The sequence below is a fragment of the Nicotiana tabacum genome, chromosome 21 (genome assembly GCF_000715075.1).
Source record: "Nicotiana tabacum cultivar K326 chromosome 21, ASM71507v2, whole genome shotgun sequence".
Classification (NCBI taxonomy): domain Eukaryota; kingdom Viridiplantae; phylum Streptophyta; class Magnoliopsida; order Solanales; family Solanaceae; genus Nicotiana; species Nicotiana tabacum.
This window is the reverse complement of record NC_134100.1, coordinates 67,072,548-67,099,080: the sequence shown is the minus strand read 5'-3', so window position 1 is coordinate 67,099,080 and position 26,533 is coordinate 67,072,548. Positions and strand designations below refer to the sequence as shown.

The following is a 26,533-nucleotide window of genomic DNA, read 5'->3' as shown; positions in this document are numbered from 1 at the left end:
TTAAAATTCAAGATTAAGCTCAAAGGCTCTTTTATTTACCGTTGAAAAGAAGAATCAGAGGATTCATACAGATTGTAACACTCAAATATTTGAAATAAAATACTACGATTGTTGCAATATTTTTCAGCTTGATTTTATTTTCTCGACGTAATTTATTGTCTACAAATTTTGGCATGCCCACTGGGACAATCTATGCCTCTTATCTAGACTTTTCATTGCCCCAAATGTAATGGCGGGAAGAATGACAATAACCCATGAGCATCTTCTTTACCTAAAAACTAATCATGCACTGCGCTTGACAAGTTTTAGCAGGAAGGATTGGCAAATAGGTAAGAGCATCTAACATATCTGCTGCCTGTGTAATTGCCGCGAGCTCCATGAGCTATTTCGCTGTGACGGAAAAATGATCGTTGGCAACCTTTTGCTTTCCTCAACATGAGGAAAATCAATGGTGTAATGAAGACCGCGACTCTCGTGTCGAGAAAGAGCACTGTTAACTACCAGGTTGGCACAACAGAAGAGATTCCTCATCTCACAAGCCTCTACTCCAACCATTGTTGGTTCCCAGCCATGCTGAAATAGGTATGTTTCCCATTCCAACTCCAACTCTCTGATTCTCTTCTCAGCTGCGGTTAGTCTTGAGGTAGACCTAACAATTCCAACATATTCCCACATGATTGACTGCAGTTCTTTCCTTACTTCCCTTGTCCGGTGAATGACTTTGCCATGTACTGTATCTCCTAGTAACATGGGAGCTACAGGCCGCGACCACCAACTTGAAGCACCGTGATCAATTCTAGACACATTCATGTGATCAATTGAAGGCTGTACAGCTCTTCGTGCAAACACTAGTGCTTCAAGCAACGAGTTGCTAGCAAGTCGGTTCGCACCATGTAAACCAGTACATGCAACTTCACCTGCCACATAAAGACCATGCACGTTAGTCTCACCCTCGAGTCCAGCACGGACTCCACCACACATGTAGTGAGCAGCAGGAACCACTGGAATCGGCTGCTGTGTTATGTCTAACCCATGGCGGAGACACTCAGCAGCTATATTAGGAAAATGAGAAAGAACCTTCTCTCGGGGCTTGTAACTGATATCAAGAAGAACATACTTTTCACCACGCTTTTTGAGCTGGTCATCTATACTTCTTGCTACCACATCTCTCGGGGCAAGCTCTGCTCTTTCATCATACATTGGCATAAATCTCTCCATATCTAAGTTGTAAAGGATGCCTCCATCACCTCTGACAGCTTCAGTTATCAAAAAAGCGTTCTCTCTGGTTCTTGTTGGTCTGATGGGAAGGCCTTCATCAGCCAAAGCGGTTGGGTGGAATTGCACAAACCTGGCAACACGAGGAAGAGAATTGTAATTACTAATGCAACCTTCATCAACCTCGCAAATAAAGACTTGTCTACCATCCAAAAGATGATCAAAGGAGGACCATCAATTAGAGAGCAGACTGCTAGTCTAGAAATCTTTTCTACATCAACTAAATCCCTCAATGAAGAAAATTTGATGCCCTTAATCCTGAAAAATTCAAGTTGCATATCCAATATCATCCCGCACAACATTTTGAACACACCCTTGTATTTTTAGTCAAAAGTGCAAATTCTGAATGAATAGCAGAACAAGATGCAGAAATCAAGAAGGCAAAAAAAGGATGAAATCAAGATTAGCAGATTTTACAGCACAACTCACTAAAGCAGGGGCAGAGATATTGTACAATGAGAATGCAATGCAACTGAGGATCACTTACTCCATGTTAGAAATTACAGCTTGAGCTCGATGAGCCATAGCCATTCCATCTCCAGTTGCAACCTACAACCATCATGCCCACATTAAAAAAACTTTTTTTTTCATTAATAAAGGCACAAGTTGTCAAATATAAAAACAGAATTGGCCCCACCGCCAATTAGTTGCTCCAAAAACTTACAGAAATGATTTCAAAAGAAAGGCAAATTTGATAACGAGCATAACAACGCCACAGCAGATGCCTAACCCAGGTTATTACAACGTTGAACAATGTGTCTTGACAAGAATCCACTCATCCAAGGAAAGGATCATCTATTATACCCAGAACTTTAAGTTTTTTTTTTTTTTTTTTTGGGGGTGGGGGGGTGGGGGTGTTCCATATTTCCCCTTGTACTTTGCAAAAAGGTCTAGATTTACCCTCGGTTTGAAGTTTGGCTCACTGATGCCCTCACCGTTAAACTTTTGGACTATATCTACCCTTATTTGCTAACAGTTGATTAATCTCTTTTTTTAATTAATATCTAATTACTCTGTTTAGCACCAAAATGTGTCACATGTCCCACAAGTGGCTAATTAATAAACCTCCCTGCCCCTTTAACCCTCTCCCTTTAACCCCTGCACCCCGGCACTGCTCTTAGACCATTTTGCCCAACTTCCAGCGAAGAGCTCCATCTATTCCCCTTCTCCATTGCAACACAGTAATGCTTCTATTGCCCAACATGTTGCTGCCCCAAACCCACTTCATCTAGTTAACTTTCACCATCCAATACTCAAGCAATAGCTTCCCAAAATCCCACCCCAAACCATTCTCCACCGTCACCCAAAGTACTCCCTCTATACCTAAACAATCACTTCCACCGTTATCTCTAGGTAGCAACCACCCCAACCATAATTAACCATCCCTGAAATTTTCATAAAAGTTTGAGACCACAGAACCTTCAAAAATTTAAAAAATAAAAAAAAATGTCGCCGGAAAAATTTCCCTATGCGACACCATCAACCATTAAAAATGAAAGACGATGGGTTTTGCTATGGTAGAGGGGCGGCTCGTTGATGGGGTTGTAAAGCTGTTGTATACGGTCGAAATGGATTCCGGCTTTCGCACGTGTGATCGAGTTCGAATGATAATCGATCAAAGTGAGACTTCGAGATGGTTTCCGAAGATGGAACAAACAAGCTTCGAACCCGAGGGGCCGATCAATGTCGAGTTCGATATTGTTATTGAGTTCGAATCCAAATCGAACTATGATGCAGAGTAAAGCTATCAAGCTTATGAGCCAGAGACCAACCAACATTGACCCCGAATCAATTCAAGGGTCCGAGTCAGAATCGAGCTTAAGCCAAAGATCGAGAGCTCGAGTTAGAATCGGGCTCAAGCCAAGATCAAAAGCCCGAGTCAGATCGGACTCACAGACATAAGCCGTTGCAATCTCACTAGATGAGAGAATCTTGGCAGAAATTGTGGAAAAGCTGATTTATCATGGATCTCCCACTGAGTATTTTTTAATTATATTTAAAGTAAGGTCCCTCTACTATAAAGAGGGGTTTATCATTTCTGGAAGGGCAGTTTTTTTGGAGTTTAGATTGTAATTCAAGCACCATATTTTCTGATATTCGAGAGTTATTCTTTTAAGCCTCATAAACTGATTCATCTTGCTTGGTCCCAAAAATCGCTTTTGTTACAACTTTGTTTATTTAGTCTTCTCTGCGGTCCATATTTGATATTTTCCTTTTATCCTTACAATTTGTATTGAGTTATATCACATATCCTTAGAACTACGAATAAATTCAACTCTATCCGTTTTTCGAGTAAACAGTTTGGCGCCCACTGTGGGGCTAAGGATAACAGTGGTTATTTGATACGAATCTGAAAAAACACGCCATTGTGTTTTACGCTTGTTTCCGAAAATATCTTGAATTTCGGATTAGCTACGACTAACCATCAATCAAATGGCTTCACCGATCGATAACGGGGCCGGTCTTCAAGACGAAAACAACTTGACACCCAGTACTGAAAGACCACTTGTGAACACCGTTGGAGCTCGAATCGGAGCGCCAATTGATATCAATTCGCATGTAGCCATTGAGGCGAACCTACATGCTGAACCCGAGAATAGCATCCATGGTGGCACTCGGTCTGCGGCTCGAGATACCCAAAACATCGAGGAAAACGGCGTTAACTTGCGTATGATTTTCGAAATGTTGCAAGCCCAACAGGCAGCAATAGCTCAGTTGCAGAGCCAAACCCAGCTACAAAGCAGGCCGGAGCCCAATCCACCCCGAGAAATCACTCACAGAACGGAACCAGCCATAGTAAAGTCAAATGAGCAAGAATCGGGGACTACTCCCGAAATTGCTAAATTGCTCGAGGAACTCACAAAGCGAGTCGAAACCAACGATAAAAAAGTAGAAACTTATAACTCTAGGGTCGATCAGATCCCGGGAGCTCCACCAATGATAAAAGGGTTGTATTCGAAAAAATTCGTGCAAAAACCTTTTTCCTCGAGCGCAGCCCTGAAAGCAATCCCCAAAAAATTCTGTATGCCCGAAATTCCCAAATATAACAGGACGACCGATCCCAACGAGCACATCACTTCTTACACATATGCCATCAAGGGCAATGATTTAGAAGACGATGAAATCGAATCTGTGTTGCTAAAAACATTCGGAGAAACCCTCTCGAAGGGGGCAATGATTTGGTATTACAACCTACCGCCAAATTTCATCGACTCGTTCGCCATGTTAGCAGATTCTTTTGTGAAAACACATGTCGGCGCCATAAAAGTCGCAACAAGGAAATCGGACCTCTTCAAGATTAAGACAAAAGGATAACGAGATGCTGAGAGAGTTCGTATCTCGTTTTCAAATGGAACGAATGAACTTGCCACCAGTCACAGACGATTGGACTGTTCAGGCTTTCACTCAAGGTTTGAACGAGCGAAGTTCGACGGCTTCACGGCAATTAAAGCATAACCTGATCGAATACCCAGCCATCACATGTGCCGACGTGCACAATCGGTACCAATCGAAAATTAGGGTCGAAGATGATCAATTGGGGTCTGAACCCGCTAATTGAAGGGATACTAATCGAGAACGAGGTCTGATTGGGGATCGATACCAACCGTACAACGGAAGCCACAGAGTCGGTGAATCGAGACATAACCTCAAGCAAAATAAAAAAAAAGTGATCGAGGTCAAGGGTCCCGGGGGCTGATAAACAGAAGTAGTTTCGATAGGCCTGTCGGATCTAAGGAAGCACCTCGGTTATCGGAATATAACTTCAACGTTGATGCATACGCCATCGTATCAGCTATCGGACGCATCAAAGACACTAAATGGCCTCGACCCATGCAAACCGATCCTGCCCGGAGGAATCCCAATCAAATATGCGAATACCATGGCACCCATGGCCACAGAACAGAAGATTCCAGGCAACTAAGAGAGGAAGTAGTTCGGTTATTCAACAAAGGGCACCTTCGGGAATTTTTGAGCGATAGGGCGAAGAACCATTTTAAAAACAGGGATTTCGGCAAGCAAAACGAACAGGAAGAACCACAGCACGTCATTCACATGATCATTGGCGGCGCCGATACCCCTCAGGGACTAGTGCTTAAACGCACTAAAACATCGATTGTGAGAGAAAATCGATCTCGAACTCAAGATTACACACCCATAGGAACTTTGTCCTTCAATGACGAAGATGCAGAAGGAGTCATACAACCTCATAACGATGCACCGGTAATATCCGTACTCATGAATAAAACTAAAGTTAAGCGTGTGTTGATTGATCCAGGTAGCTCGGCCAACATCATCAGATTGAAGGTCGTAGAAGAGCTCGGCCTGCAGGACCAGATCGTACCCGCAACTCTGGTTCTAAACGGATTCAATATGGCATGTGAAACCACCAAAGGCGAGATAATTCTACCAATAAACGTGGCCGGAACCATCCAGGAAACGAAGTTTCACGTGATCGAAGGCGACATGAGATACAACGCCCTTTTCGGAAGGCCATGGATCCACAACATGAGAGTTGTACCTTCGACCCTACACCAGGTCCTCAAATTCCCAACATCGAGAGGAGTCAAAACAGTGTACGGAGAACAACCAGCCGCAAAAGAAATGTTCGCTGTCGAGGAAGCGAAACCAATATCCTCGCCTTCACCAATAAAGGGATCGGGCTCAGAAGGAGAACGAGATACCAAATAGCAATCACAGACATCGGCTTCGACCCAGCCAGATAACCGGAAGATCGAAGAAGATGATGATCAGAGGATCCCTCGATCCGACGCCACCAAATCAACAATTGAGGAGCCGGAGCAAGTCACACTAATCTAGCACTGGCCCGAACGAAAGGTATACCTGGGAACGGGGTTGAGCCCCGAACTCAGGAAGAAACTTATTCAATTTCTTATCGATAACATTGATTGCTTTGCCTGGTCCCATTTAGATATAACAGGGATCCCACCGGACATAACGACGCATCGGCTAAGCTTGGACCCTAAGTTCAGACCGGTGAAGCAAAAGAGAAGACCTCAGTCCGAGGTAAAACACGCATTCATAAAAGACGAGGTAACCAAACTTCTCAAGATAGGGTCCATTCGGGAGGTGAAATATCCCAAATGGTTAGCCAATATAGTTGTAGTGCCTAAAAAGGGAATAAACTTAGAATGTGTGTGGACTATAAGGATTTGAACAAAGCATGCCCCAAAGATTCTTTTCCGCTACTCAACATCGATCGCATGATCGATGCCACGGCCGGTCACGAGATCCTCACTTTTCTCGATACCTACTCCGGGTATAATCAAATCCAGATGAACTCGGAGGACCAGGAAAAGACTTCGTTTGTCACCAAATATGGAACATATTGTTATAATGTGATGCTCTTCGGGCTAAAAAATGCAGGGGCTACTTACCAATGCTTAGTAAATAAAATGTTCGAATAACAAATAGGTAAATCAATGGAAGTTTATATTGATGACATGCTAGTTAAATCCCTGCGCGCAGAGGACCCATTTGCAGGAAACGTTCGAGATTTTGAGGAAATACAACATGAAGCTCAACCCCGAAAAATGTGCTTCCGGGGTCGGTTCGGGCAAGTTCCTCGGCTTCATGGTGTCAAATCGGGGAATCGAGATTAACCCTGATAAAATCAAAGCCATCGAAGACATCACCATCGTGGACAGCGTGAAAGTTGTACAAAGGCTAACGGGACGGATTGCGGCCTTAGGCCGATTCATTTCGAGATCATCAGATCGAAGTCACAAATTTTTCTCCCTACTCAAAAAGAAGAACGATTTCGCTTGGACCCCGGAATGCCTACAGGCATTAAAAGAACTAAAACAATATCTGTCGAGCCCACCACTACTTCACACACCAAAAACAGACGAAAAACTTTGCTTATACTTGGCAGTATCGGAAATCGCAGTAAGCGGTGTCCTAGTTCGGGAAGAGCAAGGTACGCAATTTCCCATTTATTATATAAGTCGAACCTTAGGAGAAGCAGAAACTAGATATCCGCACCTAGAAAAATTGGCACTTGCACTGATAAGCGCCTCTAGAAAGTTACGACCGTACTTTCAATGTTACCCCATATGCGTATTAATGACTTACCCACTTCGTAATATTTTGCACAAGCCCGAACTATCAGGCCGATTGGCCAAATGGATCGTCGAACTCAGTGGGTACGATATCGAATATCAACCCCATACGGCCATCAAGTCTCAAATTTTAGCAGACTTCGTGGCCGATTTCACGCCAACCCTCGTACCCGAAGTCGAAAAAGAACTCCTGTTGAAATCGGGTACGTCATCGAGGGTATGGACCCTTTTTACGGATAGGGCTTCGAACGTGAAGGGGTCCGGGCTAGGCATAGTTTTAAAGCCACCCACGGGTAACACTATTAGGCAATCTATTAAAACTACCAGGTTGACTAACAACGAGGCCGAGTATGAGGCCATGATTGCAGGTCTCGAGCTAGCTAAAAACTTGGAAGCAGAAGTCATAGAAGCCAAATGTGACTCTTTGCTGGTGGTTAGTCAAGTAAACAAAACCTTCGAAGTTCGAGAAGATAGAATGCAAAGGTATTTGGACAAACTACATGTCACTTTGCACCATTTCAAACAATGGACTTTACAACATGTTCCACGAGAGCAAAACAGTGAGGATGATGCACTTGCGAATTTGGGATCATCGGTCGAGGAAGGTGATTTGAGCTCGGGGACTGTCGTTCAACTCTCGAGATCCGTGATCGAAAAAGGACACGCCCAGATAAATTCTACGAGCTTAACCTGGGATTGGAGAAATAAGTATATTGAATACTTAAAGAACGGAAAGCTCCCATCGGATCCTAAAGATTCAAGGGCCCTACGGACTAAAGCTGCTCGATTCACGTTGGCTTCAGATGGAACGCTATACCGAAGGACATTCGATGGACCATTGGCAGTATGCTTGGGTCCAGGAGATACCGATTACATCTTACGTGAGGTGCACGAGGGCACTTGTGGGAATCACTCCGGTGTCGATCCATTAGTCCGAAAAAATAATCAGGGCAGGGTATTATTGGATCGATATGGGCAAAGATGCGAAGGCATTTGTTCGAAAATGTGACAAATGTCAAAGGTTTGCGCCAATGATACATCAACCCGGAGAACAACTTCACTCGGTCCTATCCCCATGGCCATTCATGAAATGGGGAATGGATATCGTCGGCCCTCTGCCATCGACCCCAGGTAAAGCTAAATTCATTTTATTTATGACTGACTATTTCTCTAAATGGGTTGAAGCACAGGCGTTCGAGAAAGTAAGAGAGAGAGAAGTTATAGACTTAATCTGGGATCATATCGTATGCCGATTCGGGATACCCGCCGAAATAGTATGTGACAATGGGAAACAATTTGTGGGCAGCAAAGTGACGAAATTCTTCGAAGATCACAAAATAAGAAGGATATTATCAACACCGTATCACCCCAGTGGGAACGGACAGGTCGAATCAACGAACAAAACTATCATTCAAAACCTAAAGAAGAGGCTGAACGACGCTAAAAGAAAGTGGAGAGAAATCCTACCCAAAGTCCTTAGGGCATATCGAACGACGTCAAAATCCAGTACGGGGGCAACCCCGTTCTCCTTAGTATATGGGTCCGAAGCATTGATACCAGTCGAAGTCGGCGAACCCAGTACCAGATTTCGATACACGACAGAAGAATCAAATAACGAGGCTATGAACACTAGCCTCGAATTATTGGACAAAAAACGAGAAGCTGCTCTCGTCCAATTGGCCGCCCAAAAGCAACGAATCGAAAGATATTATAATCGAAGAACCAAGCTCCGCCATTTCAAGCCCGAGGACTTAGTGCTAAGGAAAGTCACCCTCAATACCCGAAATCCGAACAAGGAAAACTAGGACCGAACTGGGAAGGACCATATCAGGTTCTCGAGAACGTCGGAAAGGGATCATACAAGCTCGGCATTATAAACAGCAAACAATTATCAAGCAATTGGAATGTGTCACATCTAAAACGATACTACTGCTAAGGTACGACCCTCCCATATTCATTTACATTCTAAAACTGACCCCTGCAGAAGTTCGATCAGGAGCTAAGATGGATCCTTCAATACGAAGCCTTAAGATCTGAAAGCACGTGTTGCACTCTTTTTCCCTTAGACCGGTTTTATCCCAAATGGGTTTTTCGGCAAGGTTTTTAATGAGGCAACCAATGATCGTGCTGCGCTTACAACAGTATCCGAGGCCTCTTTACAATCGACCTCGAATACTGGGGGGCATTAGCCCTCGAATATATCAAATTCTGATGCAAGAAAGTTATTTCGCAACAACGGGTTTCCAATAGGAAAAGTTGTAAAAGCCAAATGGTCAAAACGATCCATGCTCATGTAGTTGGCCCGAACCCAGACACGAAACATAAACACATGTATAGTGACTTGCAAAGAAAGTTCTCCTCTTTGCCAACATCTTATATCCAAGAAAAATTCCTCTATTTGGAGATTTATTATGCAAACAGAATTAAGATAAACTCGACCACTAAGCCTACGGGCTACTTTTATTTCGAGTTCGAGCAAGCACTCACTCGACCATTACGCATACGGGCTACAATACTTCGACTTCGAATCATTCACTCGACTACTAAGCCTACGGGCTACTTTTATTTCGAGTTCGAGAAGCACTCACTCGACCATTACGCCTACGGGCTACATTACTTCGAGTTCGAATCATTCACTCGACTACTAAGCCTACGGGCTACTTTTATTTCGAGTTCAAGACTAAGCCTACGGGCTACTTTTATTTCGAGTTCGAGCAAGCACTCACTCGACTACTAAGCCTACGGGCTACTTTTATTTCGAGTTCGAGAAGCACTCACTCGACCATTACGCCTACGGGCTACATTACTTCGAGTTCGAATCATTCACTCGACTACTAAGCCTACGGGCTACTTTTATTTCGAGTTCAAGACTAAGCCTACGGGCTACACTACTTGACCATTACGCCTACGGGCTACATTACTTCGAGTTCGAGTCATTCACTCGACTACTAAGCCTACGGGCTACTTTTATTTCGAGTTCGAGCAAGCACTCACTCGACCATTACGCCTACGGGCTACATTATTTCGAGTTCGAATCATTCACTCGACTACTAAGCCTACGGGCTACTTTTATTTTCAAGTTCAAGCAAGCACTCACTCGACCATTACGCCTACAGGCTACATTACTTCGAGTTCGAATCATTCACTCGACTACTAAGCCTACGGGCTACTTTTATTTCGAGTTCGAGCAAGCACTCACTCGACCATTATGCCTACGGGCTACATTGCTTCGAGATTACTTCGAGTTCGAATCATTCACTCGACTACTAAGCCTACAGGCTACTTTTATTTCGAGTTCGAGCAAGCACCCACTCGACCATTACGCCTACGGGCTATATTTCTTCGAGCTCGAATCATTGACTCAACTAATAAGCCTAAGGGCTACATCACTTCAAGTTTGAATAAGCACTCGCTCGATTATAGAGGCTACGAAGTCCAAATTTGATTAAGTTGTTGAAATCCTTGTGAAAACATTCATAAGGCATGAATAAAGTCTTCACAAAACAGAAGCAAGTCGGCAATATTGTCTATATACAAAATTGTCTACATGATTGATTACAACGTAAAAATTAAGGACTAAGCTTCCTGGTCATCCTCAGGAGCGGTCTCTTCTCTATCGGGCTCCCCCCCGTTCTCGGATCCGCTCTTACTCCCATCATCATCATCATTGTCATCATCATCATCGTCATCGGAAACCAGGGCTTCAGCATCGGCTTCGAGTTCTTTGGCCCTTTTTATCTCTTCAGCGAGATCGAAACCACGAGCATGGATCTCCTCGAGGGTTTCCCTCCGAGATCGGCACTTAGCAAGTTCGGCGACCCAATGTGCTCGAGTATCGGCAGTCTCGGCTGCCTCTCTTGCTTAGACCTGGGCAGCTTCAGCATCGGCCCGATAGACGGCCACGAGTGCATCCGCATCGGCTTTTGCCTTTTCGGCATCAGATTCGGCCTTGGCAAGTACAGAGGCCAACCGAGCCTCGAGCTCCTCTATTCTTCTTGCTTGAACCAGGCCTTTTTCTTTCATTCTCTGAAGTTGGGTTTCGGCAGATGATAACTAGGCTCGAGCAGTTTCTTTCTCTGCATCAAAGCGGTTCATACCTTCTTTCCACTGCAAAGACTCTGTTTTTATCACGTCGACCTCCTCACGAAGCTTCCCGATCATCTCAATTTTTTGCTGCAACTGTGAGACCGAAAAATTAGCCATCGTTCCGGTATCAAGCCCATAGGCTTTTAAAAGTATCATTACCTGCTCAGACAAATCGGCCTGATCTCGATAAGCCTTGGCCAACTCAGCTCGGAGGTCTTTTATTTCCTCTTCTCTCTGCCCTAAAAGAAGTGTTAGGGAGTTTCTCTCATCAGTAACCCGTTGAAGGTCGGCCTCGTATCGACGCAGCGCTTTTTGGGACCGAGAACATGCTTCTCGATAAACTGTCGTTGCCTACAAAGAAACAAGAAACGAAGTTAATGAAAAGTAAACATAAAGATAGTACCGACAAAATAATTTTAAGGCTTACCTGATTCAAAGCCTGCCGTACCCCGTGAAAAAGATCTGATTCATCACCAGTGCCGGCAACGTCCTCGATACCGGTAAACAGGTCACGAAAGGGATCCTCTTCATCGTGAGGCCTATCTAGATCGAGGGCCCCCAGAGCTTGGGCTTCCCGAATCACCCCTGCGAAAAAAGCGGGAAAGGTGGGCGAATCTTCGATTGCTGCTGCCCCAAAATGAATTACTTGGAGCATTCTCTTCGGTTCGAAGGGATTCGAGGGCCCTTTCAGACATATCACCCACCCGTTGGCTCCGATGAGATGCGTCTTCGATCTCCGATAATTCAGGGATTCCACCCGAATCTTTCTCCGGTATATCCTCAGTTCGAGGCGGAGCCTCATAAAGCATCATCGATCCAGCTGCCGATGGGGCATCGGTGGTTCTCTTCGTTCGGGCCGCCAGCGCGGACCCATCATTTTCTTCTTCTTCTTCTTCTTCATCTTCATCCCTTAGACGCAGAACTGATTCCACGGTCAAAGGAATGGCATTCTTGTTCGGCTTACGAGCCGTCCTCTTCTTCGGGTTTGGATCTTCGGGAACGGTGGCTCTTTTCTTTTTATTTCCCTTCACCGGCTTTGGAACAGAGGCCGAAGTTTCTTCCTCGTTGGACAAGGGCCTCAAAACTGCATCTTTGCCCAAACCTGGATATGAAAAAATTTATTAAAATATTTGGAAACCACCTCGTTCGAATTATCAAAGAGTACTAGAAAGGGGCTTACCATGATTCTTGGCCTCCCACCACCCTTTGACAAATCACGGCATGAGCGCTCGGCGTATGTAAAGGTCGAAACAAGAGCTCGTACCCAGTTCTTGAGATCGAGAACTGCTCCGGGCATCCAGGGAACCGCTACATCACAAAAAGAAGAGTGTCGTTGAGAAAAGAAATGAAAGAACAAAATAGAAGTAACAGCAGGATCACACTTACGTTTCATATTCCACTCCTCGGGAAAGGGCATCTTTTCGGTCGGAATCAGGTCCGAAGTCCTCACTCGAACGAACCTGCCCATCCAGCCCCGATCCCTGTCCTCGTCAATGCTCGAGAACAGAGCCTTGGTAGCCCGACGCTGAAGTTTTATTAACCCTCCTTGAAAAAGTCGAGGACGGTACAATCGGATAAGATGGTCGAGGGTGAACGGCATCCCCTCGATTTTGCTCACAAAGTATCGGATCAGGATAACGATCCGCCAGAAAGAAGGATGGACCTAGCCTATGGTTATTTGGTATTGACGACAGAAGTCAATAATAACGGAATCGAGGGGACCTAACGTGAAAGGGTAAGTATACACATTCAAAAACCCTTTCACGTAAGAAGTGATATCTTCGTCAGAAGAAGGAATCATTATTTCTTTTTTATCCCAATTGCAATCTTTCTTTAGCTGTTTGAGGTGCTTCTCGGTTATCGAACATATGTACCTCGATACTGGCTCACATCGGCCAGGGACCGATGAGCCTTTATCGACCTTAAAATCAGAAGTAAGAACACACGCCCCGAGAACGCACTCCTCAGATCGTGGTTTTGCTGGTGTCTTATCGGCAGCACATTGTGAAGATGAAGCCTTCTCTTTCTGAGGAATGGTTTGTGATGTTTTCGCCATTTTCGAATTCAAAAGTGAGGAATAGAAGAAAGTGACAAAGATTTGGTAGAATTGAAGAGGGGCTTTTGTAAAAAGAAATCACAGATTTACGGGTAATGCGAAAAGGGACTTGGGAAATTTGGAAGATTGAAGATGTAAAAGTGGTAAATGATAAAAGGAAGGGTTATTTATAGGTTTAAGCGATGGCGGTTCAGTATCAGCAGTGGCCGACCACCATCTGACATGCATTAAATGCCTTGAAAGACTAAACCGACGGAACAGCTATCATATGCGTCATGATCGAGCCCGATGGAAACGTCAGGTTATAATCCGATCGAGCCGTTAAAAGATCATATCGTTTCTCACCACATTCTTTCTAAGAAGCGAGGGGACTATCTGTATACGGTCGAAATAGATTTCGGCCTTCGCACGTCTGATCGAGTTCGAATGATGATCGATCGAAGTGAGACTTCGAGATAGTTTCCGAAGATGGAACAAACAAGCCTCGAACCCGAGGGGCCGATCAATGTCGAGTTCGATATTGTTATTGAGCTCAAATCCAAATCTAACTATGATGCAGAGTAAAGCTATCAAGCTTATGAGCTAGAGACCAACCAACATTGACCCCGAATCAATTCAAGGGTCCGAGTTAGAATCGAGCTTAAGCCAAAGATCGAGAGCTCGAGTTAGAATCAAGCTCAAGCCGAGATCAAAAGCCCGAGTCAGATCGGACTCACAGACATAAGCCGTTGCAATCCCACTAGATGAGAGAATCTTGGCAGGAATTGTGGAAAAGTTGATTTATCATGGATCTCCCACTGAGTATTTTTTAATTATATTTAAAGTAAGGTCCCTCTACTATAAAGAGGGGTTTTATCATTTCTGGAAGGGCAGTTTTTTTGGAGTTTAGATTGTAATTCAAGCAACATATTCTCTGATATTCGAGAGTTATTCTTTTAAGCCTCATAAACTGATTCATCTTGCTTGGTCCCAAAAATCGCTTTTGTTACAACTTTGTTTATTTAGTCTTCTTTGCGGTCCATATTTGATATTTTCCTTTTATCCTTACAATTTGTATTGAGCTATATCACATATCCTTAGAACTACGAATAAATTCAACTCTATCCGTTTTTCGGGTAAACAGTTGTAATGGTGGTGACTGATGAAGGTTCTATTTTGGTGAGATCCGTGGAACTGAGGGGAAGGTGTTCGCCGAGAAAGGGTTGAAGTGGAGGAGCAGTGAGTCTCTGGGGTGCTATTGGTGGGTTGGTGAGGTTGTTTGGTGGTTGCAGAAGTGTAATGAAGACGGACAGTGTAGGAGTTGTTTTTCCGTTGGCCACCTTGTTTGTGGTAAAAGGGTGGGGGTAAGAGGGGTGGTTAATTTTAGTGAGAGGGGGGTTACTTTTCAGGGTCAAACGGGGTCAGGTTAAAGGGGAGGGATTAATTTCAGGCCACGTGTGGGACACGTGGCAGTCTCTGGTGTTATTCAGTATACTTAGAGACAATTAAACCTCAAACAAAGGTCCTTTAGCAAATAAGGGTAAATATCGTCCAAAAGTTTAACAGCGAGGCACTAGTGAGCCAAACTAACTTCAACCGGATGATAAATCTAAACCTTTTCGCAAAGTACAAGGGTAAATTTGGACTTGTCCCTTTTTTGTGACTTAGGGCAGTCAGCTGTTATTTCTAATTAGCACGTTAGCTTAACATGAAAGGGTTTTAAATCAGGCCATGTTTCATACTCTATGGAATGTTGTTTGCACCAATGTCAATTGTTAAGGTCCTTATGAATTACGAATGATACTTTGTGACGAAGCTTATCGCCAACAACTAAATGCATATGTATGCTAGTCATAAAAGTAACTATTAGCCACCCAGCACCAGGGATTCCCTTCCCCACCTTCTCCCCCCATATCACTGTTTAGGACTGAATAATCTTACTGATTACAAGGAGTGCCCTCATAACTAACAACATTATGAAGGAAAAGATATTGAAACCCATACCGGCGGATTAGTAGTACTAGGATAGGTATGCCCAGCTCCACCTGATGCCAGCAAAGTCACTTTTGAAATGAATCTTATAACCTGCAAACTCAAAATAAGAGCGCAGAAGCCAAAGAAATCAATTTATGTCATTTTGAGGAAATGTTCAAAACATGGAGGTTAACATGAGTGAAAGCAACTGTACTTACCTCCTGTGTTTCCGTGTTTATAGTATCAACGCCATGACATACTATGTCAGAACCATCCTGCATTTGGCATACAAATTAACATTAAATCCTTACTGAACAGTTCAATTGCCACCTTTACACAACTATAGCAAAATTTTCACACTAATAAACTTACCTGAGTGGTCAACAAATCTATAGCAAAATGGTGTTGAAACACATGTATATTAGGATGCTTAAAAACTGCCTCTAATAGGGCCCTTTCTATCTCTCTGCCAGTCATATCAGCAGCATGGACAATTCGACGATGGGAGTGGCCCCCTTCCCTGGCTAGATGCAGATTTCCATCCTCCCCATGATCGAATGAAGCACCCATAGCAATCAGTTCTTTAATTCTCTCAGGTCCTTCGGTACACACAACCTGGAGAAAGGAGATACACTTATAAAAATGAAGACTTCAAAAGAGTATACTAAACACAATGTTGGAGTAATAAATCAGTCATCTTGTAAATTCATTTAGCACAGAGACTGCATAAAAAGTACAATTGCATGGACGACGATTATCTCAACTGATAAGAAGATACCAGTTGTGATGTCCCGTCACCCAAGAACGCAAAACTTCCTTGAAGCCAGTATATATTTACAGAGACAAATGAAAATAATATACAGCACTCCCAGGCTATCCAGGATTCCTAGCTTAAGTTGTATCATATAATAAGATTCTCTCCTATCCCCACAAGAGTCCTATGTACAGAGAACTCTATCCCCTCTCCCTCTTGTATGTTGTTAATGGGCCTAGTAGATGCGAAATCCGCTGGGCCTTACTACTCTCAGCAGAATTGGGCATGTCACAACTCTGCATGAGTTGTTAGCATTAAGAAAATTTGTTAGAATGTGAATATATATAATCAGTCCTAGTCCCGTATGTAATATGAGTAGGTTATGTATTATGTATACTTATAAGTAGTTAATAAATCAATAATATATTTTTCTCCCGTGCTTTCTCACATGCTATTAGAGAAATCGTGAGAGATTTATCGTTGTGCATAAATTCCAGCGGCCGGGAAGAGAAATCAGTCAACCGGAAGTCTTTCCAGCAAACACAGGTCTACCGCAAGAACTAACCACTTTTCATCAGTGTTGTGCAAAAACCAACACCACCACGAAGTAGATCAGCCTTTGACGACCAACCCGTAAAAATATCTCCGACAGACCACCCTCCACGCGCCCTCACACGCCGACAGAAAAAAAAATTACCGGCTAAGTTCAGATGTCACGCGACGCGCGTGGGGCTATTTTCGGCCCTTTTTTGGCGACGACTCTTCAGGACAACTTGTTTACCTTGCAATTCCGAGCCTACCCATCCAATTTAAACCAAATTCCTACCACTTTCATATTTTTCTGGCGTGAACAGTAGTTTCCAGAATATTTTCTGATTTTTCCAGCGTGAACATTATAATGTCATTTGTATCCGTCGGATCCAATGCATTGAATCCAATCCAGATGGTTTCTTTATCGGAATATATAGAGTTCCTTCTGTACAAAGCATGTAAAAGACATCTTATGAGATTGCTAATGTTGTTCAAACAGGTACTAGCGTTACTTGTGTCTCACAATCTTCTTCTCCCAGTAATTGGGTTATTGATTTAGGAGCGTCTCATCATATGGTAATAAATCTGCTTTCACTACTATTTCTTATCATCAATCTCTTCCAATGGTCACAATGGCCAATGGGTCTCAAACTGCGGCAACTGGAATAGGTCAAGCAAGTCCACTTCCTTCTTTACCTTTGAATTCAGTTCTTTATGTTCCTGGTAGTCCTTTTAATCTCATAGTTGTTAGTCGCTTAGCCAAATCACTTAAATGTTCTGTTTTATTTCTTGATGACCTTGTTTTTATGCAGGAATGCAGTACGGGGCGGATTATTGGTACCGGACATGAATCACATGGACTTTATTACCTTATCCTTGCTAAATCACATGAACCCATATCAACAACTTGTTTTATTACTGATTCACCAGATTTATTACATAAACAGTTGGGACATCACAGTTTATCAAAACTTCAGAAAATGGTACCTGATTTGTCTCACTTGTACACTCTAGTGTGTGAGCCATGTCAGCTCGGTAAGCATACTCACTCTCGTTTCCCTTGACGCTCTGATAATCGAGCAGAGTCACCTTTCACTTTAGTCCATTCAGATGTTAGGGATCCTAGTCAGGTCAGTTCTACCTTGGGATTCCGCTACTTTGATAGTTTCATTGATGATTATTCCAGGTGCACTTGGATATTCTTGATGAAAAATCGATCTGAGTTGTTTTCCGTGCTGAAATTCAAAATCAATTCGGGATTTCTATCCGCACATTTCATAGTGAAAATGCCCCAGATTATTTGTCTCCTATATTTCAGCAGTTTATGAAATCTCATAAGATCATTCATCAAACATCTTGTCCATATACATCTCAACAAAATGGGGTAGCGGAAAAGAAAAATAGCCATCTCATTGAGACTGCCCGTACCCTACTCATACAATATCATGTTCCGTTGCGATTTTTGGGGGATGCAGTTCTCACATCTTGTTATCTTATTAATTGTATGACATACTCAGCTATCCAGAATCAAGTTCCATTCTCTTTGTTGTTTCCTCACTCACCCTTCTTCTCTCTTCCACCTCGTGTCTTTGGGAGCACATGTTTTGTTCATAACCTTACTCCAAGAAAAGATAAGTTAGCTCCCCGTGCTCTTAAGTGTGTATTTTTAGGTAAGGGGTATCGATGCTACTCGCCTGACCTCCAGCAGTGCCTTATGTCTGCTGATGTTACCTTCTTTGAAACTCAGTCATACTTCACATGCCTAGGTGGTCACTTAGACATTTTTGAGGTATTACCAGTTCCATCTTTTTGGAGATTCATTCACTATTTCCCCTTCACCTTCCTCCACGTCTCCATCACCTACAGCCCCATTCTAGCTCTAGCCCCACCAACTATAGCTCCTCCTACATTCTCAATCACAAAAGTCTTACCCACACAAACCGTTAAGGAATCTAGTGTTGCTCCTCCTAGAACCCCAGCCACAGGAACACCACTCTTGACTTATCGTCGTCGTCCGCGCCCAGCATCAAGCCCAGCTGATTCACGTCCTGCACCTTACCCTGCTCCTACTGCGGACTTGCTCCTCCTAGTCAGCCGATTGCACTTCGGAAAGGTATATGAACCACACTTAATCCTAATCCCCATTATGTCGGTTTAAGTTATCATCGCCCGTCATCACCCTCATTATGCTTTTGTATCTTTTTTGTCCTTTGTTTTCATCCCTAAGTCTACAAGTGAAGCACTATCTCATCTAGGATGGCGACGGGCTATGGTTGACGAGATGTTTGCTTTACATACGAGTAGTACTTGGGAGCTTGTTCCTCTTCATTCAGGAAAATCTACTGTTGGTTGTCGTTGGGTGTATGCAGTCAAAGTTGGTCCGGATAGCCAGGCTGAAAAACTTAAGGCCCGTCTAGTTGCCAAAGGATATACTCAATTATTCAGGCTTGATTACAGTGATACTTTCTCTCCCGTGGCTAAAATAGCATTAGTCCGCCTTTTCTTATCCATGGATGTTGTTCGTCATTGGCCTCTCTATCAATTGGACATTAAGAATGTTTTTCTTCATGGTGACCTTGAGGATGAAGTTTATATGGAGCAACCATCTAGTTTGTTACTCAGGGGGAGTCTAGTGGCTTTGTATGTCGCTTGCGCCGGTCAGTTTATGGTCTAAAGCAATCTCATCGAGCCTAGTTTGGTAAGTTCAGCGCAGTTATCCAGGAGTTTGGCATGGCTCGTAGTGAAGCTGATCACTCCGTGTTTTATCAGCATTCTGCTTCAAATCTCTGTATTTATCTGGTCCATTATGTTGACGATCTTGTTATTACCGGCAATGATCAGGATGGTATTACTAAGTTGAAGCAACATCTCTTTGAGCACTTTCAGGGTAAGGATCTGGGCAGATTAAAGTATTTTTTGGGTATTGAGGTCGCTCAGTCTAGCTCAGATATTGTGATCTCACAACGGAAGTATGCCTTAGACATTCTTGAGAAGACAGGAATGACAGGTTGTAGACCTATTGACACACCGATGGATCCGAATTCTAAACTTCTGCGAGGACGAGGGAGCCGTTCAGCGATCCCGCAAGATATAGACGGTTGGTCGGTAATTTAAATTACCTCACAGTGATTAGACCTCATATTTCCTTTCCTATGAGTGTTGTGAGTCAGTTTATGGATTCTCCGTGTGATAGTCATTGGGATGCAGTTGTCCGCATTTTTCGGTATATAAAATCAGCCCGAGACAAAGGATTATTGTTTGAGGATCGAGGCCATGAGCAGATCGTTAGATACTCAGATGTTGATTGGGCAAAATCACCTTCTGATAGACGTTCTATATCTGGATATTGTGTCTTAGTAGGAGGTAATTTGGTGTCTTGGAAGAGCAAGAAACAGAATGTGGTTGCTCGGTCTAGTGCAGAAGCAGAATATCGAGCAATGGCTATGGCAATATGTGAGCTAATTTGGATCAAACAGTTGCTCAAGGAGTTAAAATTTGGTGAGATAAGCCAGATGAAACTTGTGTGTGATAATCAAGCTGCTATTCATCTTGCATCAAATCCAGTGTTCCATGAGAGAACTAAACACATTGAGATTGACTGTCACTTTGTCAGAAAAAAAATACTCGCATGAGATATTGCTATAAAGTTTTTGAAGTCGAATGATCAACTTGCTGACATTTTCACCAAGTTTCTCACTGGTCCTCGTATTAGTTACATATGTAACAAGTTCGGTACATATAATTTATATGCACCAGCTTGAGGAGGAGTGTTAGATAGTTATGTGTGTATATATATATAATTAGTCCTAGTCCCGTATGTAATAGGAGTAGGTTATGTATTATGACAAGAGTGGGTTGCTCTAGTGGTGGGCACCCTTCACTTTCAACCAAGAGGTTGTGAGTTCGAGTCACCCCAAGAGCAAGGTGGAGAGTTCTTGGAAGGAGGGAGCCGAGGGTCTATCGGAAACAGCCTCTCTACCCCAGGGTAGGTGTAAGGTCTACGTACACACTACCCTCCCCAGACTCCATTAGTGGGACTATACTGGGTGGTTGTTGTTGTTGTATGTATTATGTATACTTATAAATAGGGCTCATTGTAACATAGTTAATAAATCAATAATATATTTTTCTCTTGTGCTTTTTCACATAATCAAATGGATTCCTAGGTTAAAGCTCGAGGGAGAAGGGATAGAGTTTTCTGCACATAGGACCCTTGTGGGGATAGGAGAGAATCTTATATGACTAGGAATCCTGGATCGCCTTGGAGTGTCTATCCTTATCAGCAGTTACCCTCAAAAAATTGGTGCTGATTTAGGGAAGTCAGAAGTGTTAAAGGTACTTTTGTGTGTTCTCCTTAAAAGAAGAAAACATGGTACTGTCTAAATGAAATCCCAAAATCAAACCAAGATACAACACATGTGAATTTCCTGTCTTATTCTTATCTCTTCTTTCCTGCATGTCACCTTCACTCTCTTTCCCTAATGTTCAAAGACAAAAGTCAACAATCTGAACCATAAAGAATAGGAGTACTACATAAACCAGTGGAAATCGTCCATATTACCAACCATTGGTTTCCCAACTCTCCAACTCTTTCTTCAGTTCCAACTTTTAAGCACTTATATCAGAAGCAAGGAATAGACATAGAGCCTTTCTTGTAGTATTGTTGCTTGGCACTTCAGCTTCAAATTGAAAACAAGCCTAACTGCCCCATTGCTCTTACTCTTTTCCAATTTTTGGCAGCTCTAGATCCTGTGGCAAAAGCCGTCTAAACAGAAAGGTCCTTTGGTTTCAAACTGAAAGATGGAGAACTTTCCTATTCATCCAACCAAGTATTCCGGGAAAAATTTGGAAAAGTAAAAGGAAACACTCTCCAATGAGAAAAAACTGAAAAAGGGCAAACTGCTTCATGGAACTGAAGAGACAATAACATTCTGTGAACTTACTCTAACAGTCTCCTCATCACAGAGGTAAGCACCTGCAACAATTGTATCTTGCATGTGGCTCTCCACTGAATCCATAGGGCAGAGCACAGCACTTACACCACCTTGAGCATAGTTAGTGTTACTCTCATGTGGCTCAGCTTTGGTTATCACAGCTACAGTTCCATGTTTGGCAACTTCAAGAGCATATCGAAGGCCAGCAATTCCACTACCAATCACCGCGAAATCGAAATACCTAGTTGAGCCATCTCTCTGGCAAGAATTGATTGTTCCGCTGTGAGACTTCCAGTTTGTTTTCACTTGACATTGTGAATAGTTACTTCTATGAACTCGCAAGAATTTGGAAACCCAATAAGACCTGGAAAATTTAAGTAGCATATCACCACCAGAAAATGAAAATGATAACCTTTCTTTTTTTTCTAAAGAATCAGGAAATGACTAAAAAAGAAAAACTTTTAGGATTCTGGTATCTCATGAAAAAAAGATATTACTGGTTTATGCCTAAACACGTATACAAAGATTCTTTCCAGTACGTTCTCATTGGAGGAATAAACAGTCCAACAGCCAACGCGTGAATGCCTATCTCCGTACAATTTGAAATGTAATAACATCTTAAAAGCTCCAGAATAAAATATTTTGGCAATCATTCCCCCAGAAGAGAGGAGATGGGGCAATAGAAAGAAGATAATACAGCAGGGAAAGATAGAGAGAGAAGGAGAGATAGGTGAAGAAACATCATCCTAATACGTACCAAGGGATCTGGTTTTGCATGCCATTCAGGATCACATTGGAATGACACTGAGCTTTTCCATAGCTACTCCTCCAGTAGACAGGCTTCCTCAAATGTAACTGTCCGCTTACTGAAGCGATACCAGTTGCCATATGATCTTCCTGACTGACAATCCAGGTCAAAGGAATTCATATCAGATTAGCACTCCCAATTCCGAGGTTAGAATGTTTGTGAAACTAAACATTTAAAGATCATCTTGATTACTTCTAAAAACACCCAAACAAGGCAAAGAATTGAGCTTAATAACAAAATATCGGCTCTTGACATTTAGATAACTTGAACCAAACACTTTAGAAGGGAAAGACCCTTCTAACAAAATCTTGTAACATCTCCCAGAAAACTATTCTTCAGTAATACGTTTTGCACAGCTGGGACTCGAAAGCAAAATTAAAGACTCTGGATATTTAAGGGAAACCTTGTTATGAATTGCATTAAAGCATGAACGAATATAGTAGAAGCTACAAAAAGAAAAGATTTGGTTTCAGGACAATCTTAGGAACAACTTCCTAAAAGCTAAAATTGAAAGCCCAACCAAAACTGTGCTTGGTCTTGAAGTCAGAACTCTTCACAACTCTTCTTTCATTCATTTGGAGCAGTAGATTTATTAAAGAAAAAGGAACTTTTAGAAAATATCAGAAATTGAAGGGGTAGAAAAGCATGTGGAGACATTTAAACAAAAGGAGAAATGCTTGAAAGGACAATGAGAAAACATATCATCTAACATATGGTCAATTCAATGAAAATATTTAGAGATTCAACAATTGATGGGCTTAAACTGGAATTCCACAAATTGGACTCACACGACAAGATGGCTAGTCCATGTTAATGCTGCAGCAGAACATGCGTGTAAAAAACTGTTCATTACACAACTTCCATACCAGATACTGAAAAACCAAAAGGAAATGAAACATAAAAAGAAGAAACGTATACTTTTTTTTCATTCAAGTGAACCACAAATGTATGTGCATCATGTCTCTAATCCTGTGATATCTCATATTGCAAGAGAAAAAGTAGAGAAAAGAAAGGTATGAACTTATCAACTAATTGCTATAATCCACTTGTACAGAATGAATTTACAAATGGAAGTTGCCACAAGACTTCATCACTTATTGCTGAAACAAAAAGAGAAATCATTGCTTTCCCTTCCTGATGTTACATGACGTAAGTATTGAGTCAAGGCCATTTTAAATGAATGCCAATGTATCTACAAAATGCATTTCCTTTAAAATCATGAGACTGAAACACGTTAAGAAGAAGTCCTTTTCAGTTTTTCTAACTATGTCCTTACTGTTGCTTCAATGAAGACCCTCAATAGACACCTGAACATAGATACATTGGCATTCATTTAAAATGGCCTTGACTCAATACTTATGTCATGTAACATCAGGAAGCGAAAGCAATGATTTCTCTTTTTGTTTCAGCAACAGTTTTTCTAACTATGTCCTTACTGTTGCTTCAATGAAGACCTTCAATAGACACCTGAACAGCTAGTACTATCATTCTGAAGGCTCCAAAAAACAGAAACACATACAGGGCCAAAAGTCAGCTTTCCGGACACGTTTCTATTAGGAGAAAGGAAATTGTAAGTGACAAGTGACGACTAAAAAGAGTTGTTTTAGCAAAAAGCAGAACCTACAAGGCTGAACAAGTATTGCAAGGAAACAATAAGACCCAATGAAGATCATTTACTCTAAGACTAAGGACTTGCCAACCTATCTAAATTTTCATTTTCCCTTATTAAATCTTTCTTTGTCAATGGTGTTCAATGGAGGTCGAGTATTAGGGTTGTAGGTTAGGAGGTAGTTGAGTCTTGCCTTACTTTGTACCATTGTGGGACTAGCCAGGTAGGATTTTTGTCTAAGATAGCTAGTGGCAATGTTGTGTCTTACTATTTCGCTTTTCAGTGCAGGACCTATTTACTAGGTATCGCTTTTGCTTTGCATCTTTCTTCTGGATTTCATGGTGTTCTTATTTTTCCTATGATTGCTGTGGTGATACTAATATTGTCTCCTTTTGTCCTTTTGTCTTTTTGTTTTCTTGAGCCGAGGGTCTTTCGGAAACAGCCTCTCTACTCCTTCGGGATAGGAATAAGGTCTGCGTACACACCACCCTCCCCAGACCCCATTAGTAGGATTTTACTGGGTTGTTGTTGGTGGTAGTGGTGTTCAAGGAAATGAACAGCTCTTACGCGCTAAAGCTGTTTGAATAGAAATGAAATAAGTTGTAAAGGAGAAGTGCAATGATATATACATGGACTCTTGTTTTGTATAACATGTATCACAGGTAAATAGATCTCTGAAAATACATAAACAACTTGCAAAATTGATCACAATCCCTCCTACTTATGGGTGTATTTGGTATGAAAAAACATTTTTTTGATAATCTTTTCCAATTTTCCCATGTTTGGTTGCCCTAAATTGTGGGGGAAACATTTTCCTAAAGAAAACATTTTCCTTTAATTTTGTTGAAACTAACTTACCTAAGAACCCAAGGTTAGTCAATTTCCAATATCCAGAACATATCAAACGTTTTGGCACTAGACAATCAGTTCTTGCCCCCTCCCACTTCCCTCTGCCATTTTCTCTTTTTCTCTATACTCTCTCCAAAGTGACCTAAACGCTATGCATGTTGACACAACAGTACCTATATGTTCTTACCTGTTAGGCATATCTTTTAATAGAGTATGGAATTTGAATCTAGCCAAAGCATTTGAAATTTCATGTACCATTCTCTCTTTTCCTTTTCCTTTCTTTATGTAAATCTGTGATACTTTTAAATTACTGTCATTATTCATTTTCTTGAATTATTTAAAAAAGATTGACATTTTCATATATTTAGAAACTTTCTAATTTTAATATATTATTTTGCTTTTTCTTAGTGACTTGTTCTTACACGAATGACATGTCATGTTGAATACTTTATTCTGCAGTTAATCTTTCAAGAACTTTAAGGGGCTTAAATGAAATTAAAAAGAAAATTATTTTGTAACAACATTAGGAAACAATTTGCCTCTCTGCCTTTATAGGTAGGGGTAACGCTACGTACACACTACCCTCCCCAGACCCCACGTATGGGATTAAACTGGGTTTGTTGTTGTTGTTATTAGGAAACAATTTCTTTTCTCCTTACAACCAAAAAGTGGAAAGTATATTCCAGAAAATAATTTTCACTCACCCAACCAAACATTGATAAATATTCTCCTGAAAATATTTTTCCCTCACCAGCCAAATACTGGAAAATAAGTGAAAACATTTTCCTTTATACCGAACACACTCTATATCTCTTCTCTCCATTCCTGCAGTGAGACTGGAAACTTTGTTACTCTCATTTGGGCTAGGATTGTGTCAGCTTGTGTTGCTTTACCAGGGAAAGAAAACAGCAGAAAAAGGGAACAGAGAGCAGAATTGAGCTAGCATAGCATGTTCGCTACAACAGGATCCACCGGCTATCAGTTTATCATACAATTGCATGTTCGTATATTTATAAAGCTTCGCAAGATTCTAGCAACCCCAACCTAACAGAACCCTAGACTAAATTACAACCCCATCCCCCACCCAAACAATACAACTATAGTTATTATTCCAAAACAAAACAAAAAAATAGATCAACAAAACAAAGTTTTTATCAATACAGTTACCTTAACGGGGCAAAAATGGCGCTCCGGAGTAGAATTGAACTCGAATTCGAAGTTATAAATTAACTGATTGTTGGCCAAGGAAGCAGAATTCGAGCTAATTAGAGAACTGAAGAGAGAGAGGGGGCCGGAATATATAACGAAAAGCTGCAGTCGTCACCTAGAAATCCACCGTGTATCTTTTGCCACCTTTTAAAATTATGGACATTTTTTTTGCTAATCAATGGGCTAACTTAATCGCATGCAGTTTGCACTTTCCGTGGTGTAAGATTTGTGGCGTTAAAGAAAAAGGAAGTTAGGATCCCAATCGCTTTTCCTCCACAAGGCAAAGAATTTGAGCCTTAGCTTTTAGGAAATGGAATCCAATGCGTTCTTTCACAAATATGAAAAACAAAAATAATAATAAACGAATTCATTTATTTTTTTAATTTTCT

General features: G+C 41.9%; 1 protein-coding gene across 3 annotated transcripts; it reads right to left on the bottom strand.

Annotated features, from left to right (window-relative positions):
* LOC107793235 (L-aspartate oxidase 2-a, chloroplastic-like) lies at positions 1-26,479 on the bottom strand. 3 transcript variants are annotated; one of them, XM_075242493.1, is made up of 9 exons: positions 26,103-26,479; positions 22,427-22,570; positions 21,679-22,033; positions 15,823-16,065; positions 15,669-15,725; positions 15,481-15,561; positions 11,601-11,792; positions 1,763-1,824; positions 1-1,348 (listed from the first exon to the last, which is right to left on the bottom strand). In XM_075242493.1, the coding sequence occupies exons 2-9, from the start codon at positions 22,555-22,557 to the stop codon at positions 340-342; spliced, it is 2,130 nt and encodes a 709-aa protein (XP_075098594.1). In that variant the 5' UTR covers positions 22,558-22,570; positions 26,103-26,479; the 3' UTR covers positions 1-339. The 3 variants fall into 3 exon arrangements, with proteins under 3 accessions (XP_075098594.1, XP_075098595.1, XP_075098596.1); XM_075242494.1 differs by lacking the exon at positions 11,601-11,792; XM_075242495.1 differs by lacking the exons at positions 15,481-15,561; positions 15,669-15,725; positions 15,823-16,065; ... (1 more) ...; positions 22,427-22,570; positions 26,103-26,479 and adding an exon at positions 11,869-12,448.
* Positions 26,480-26,533: the final 54 nt, after the last annotated feature.